At 39.3% G+C, this 2,254-nt stretch overlaps 1 protein-coding gene across 2 annotated transcripts in view; it reads right to left on the bottom strand.

The window, feature by feature from the left end:
* LOC106872366 (peroxiredoxin-5, mitochondrial) overlaps positions 1 to 2,254 on the bottom strand; it is a 19,302-nt gene that overhangs the window by 4,897 nt on the left and 12,151 nt on the right. For both annotated transcript variants that reach the window (XM_014919338.2, XM_014919337.2), the window contains exon 3: positions 498 to 629. In XM_014919338.2, coding sequence (XP_014774824.1) covers positions 498 to 629 — 132 coding nt within the window. The remainder of the gene's footprint in view (positions 1 to 497; positions 630 to 2,254) is intronic.

Below are 2,254 nucleotides of genomic sequence, written 5' to 3'. Positions count from 1 at the left end.
CCACCAAAGGTCTCGGTAACTTGTCATTGCCTCTGTGAGGTTCAACATTCGAAGATCATGCTTCACCACCACGTCCCATGTCTTCCTGGGTCTACCTCTTCTACAGGTTCCCTCCACTGGGATCATCTTCACACAGCTGTCCTCATCCTTACGCATCACATGACCATCTATATTAGCACAAAATCAAACTTGTGTGAGGCTGATATTGGTGATTAAATCAATCCTTTATACTATTCATTTAGTTTATTCAACCTTAAAGCATATGAAAGTAAATCTGACATTGGCAGTACTAACCATTGTTACATTGGTATAAGGCTCAAAAACTTTTAAGTTCCTGAAACTTACCACAAAATTGGAAACCCCAGTCCAGTGAAGCCTCCCAAAAGATGGTGTGATATCATAACCTATATCTGGAAATGATTATACTATTTTAAAGAAAAAAATATGTAACTATTGTCTTACTCCAGATGCCATTCCAAGTAGAATCAAAGGCTCACCTTTCCTGTTGCATTATGGGCTTCACCCCAAGCTTTCATAACAAATGGATCATTGACTGCCACGCAGTTGATAGACACAATCCCTTTCTTCTTGAGTTCATTATGTTTTTCAATATAACCAGGTAAATGAGACTGCAAAATCAAAAGTATATGTTATTTTACATGTATCACTATATGTTAGCTAAAGATTTTTCAGATCATAAAAACTATATAAGCTATCATTAATTCAGCAATAAAGCAGTTGGCCATAGTTGATTATTTTGTGGCTAAAGGGTGAAAAACTGACATCCCAACCACCAGTGCTGCACTGTATCATTTGCAAAGAAACCTAATTATTAACGGCTCAACCAAGCGAGCTACTAATATGTATAATATAGGGCTTACAGTAGTATTTCAGGAAGATTTGGATGCACTTCTTGCAGGTTGAGTGACTATGTAGAGGCTTCCTTGCAAGGAACATATGTAGCCTGTACTATATCTATCTATTAATATACACACACACACACACACACATGAATGTATGTGCACATGTATGTGTGGGAGGGGATGTAGGTATAAAGATTAAGATATATATATATATATATTCCTTGTTTGTTGAGTTCACAGGACTTCAACATCCTCATGCATGCTGGTGTGCAGCATTGAGAGTGATCAGCTTAAATACTTAGGGCACTTACTTTAGGATCTTCCAAATCAATCACCATTTTTGCCATGTGTCCTATGTAAACTTTGGATGTACAAGAGAAGAGATATAGTGGGATCATAGGAAAGCTGCAGGACAAGGCCACCACATGTAGCAGATGTACAAAAATAATTAATGGGAAGAACACCTATAAAAATAAATTTTTTCAAATACTCAGAGGGCTTCTTGGAAGATTTGTGAATGCTGGAAAGATATGAGGTGAGAAGGTTCCATTGGACATAGATGTTGGTTAGTGAGCATGAGCGACAAATTACTAATGAACTAGGTGAAATATTTGGTATAAGAAGAATCAGATGTAATTTATTTCATCAACTCTGAAAAGGTGAAAGGTAAAGGTGATCTCAGCAGCATTTGAACTTAGAATGGAAAGAGCCAGGACAAACAGCCCAAGGTATTTTGTGATACCCTAATGAATCTGCCAATTCACTACCTTCGACATATCTAATAATAATCCTTTTGAATAATAACAATAATCCTTTCTAATAATAATAATAATAATAATAATAAAGGCACAACGTCTGAAATTTTGGAGGAGAGGGCTGGTCAATTTCATCAACTGCAGTGCTCAACTGGTACTTATTTCATTGATCCCAAAAGTTAATATGTTTTTATCATAAATCATATTAAATAGTACATATTTGCAGAGATAGCAAGAAATATGTGCTTTGAATCTCATCAAAACGTTTAGCATATTTTGAATGAATTATTCTTAATAAATGTATACTATGCCCCTGGACTGGCTCATGTGCGGACGACACATGAAATCTTTCGAGCGGGATCGTTGCCAGTGACCCTGGACTGGCTCATGCGCGGGCGACACATGAATCTTTCAAGCGGGATCGTTGCCAGTGCCCCTGGGCCGGCTCTTGTGCGGGTGACACATGAGGTTTTTCGAGCGAGATCGTTGCCGGTGCCCCTGGGCTGGCTCGTGTGTGGGCGACACATGGAATGTTTCGGGCGGGATCGTTGCCAGTGCCCCTGGACTGGCTCATGTGCGGGCGACACATGAAATCTTCCGAGCGGGATTATTGCCGGTGCCCCTGGGCTGGCTCTT

Source organism: Octopus bimaculoides, chromosome 3 (assembly GCF_001194135.2).
Source record: "Octopus bimaculoides isolate UCB-OBI-ISO-001 chromosome 3, ASM119413v2, whole genome shotgun sequence".
Classification (NCBI taxonomy): domain Eukaryota; kingdom Metazoa; phylum Mollusca; class Cephalopoda; order Octopoda; family Octopodidae; genus Octopus; species Octopus bimaculoides.
This window is presented reverse-complemented; position numbering and strand designations above follow the sequence as displayed.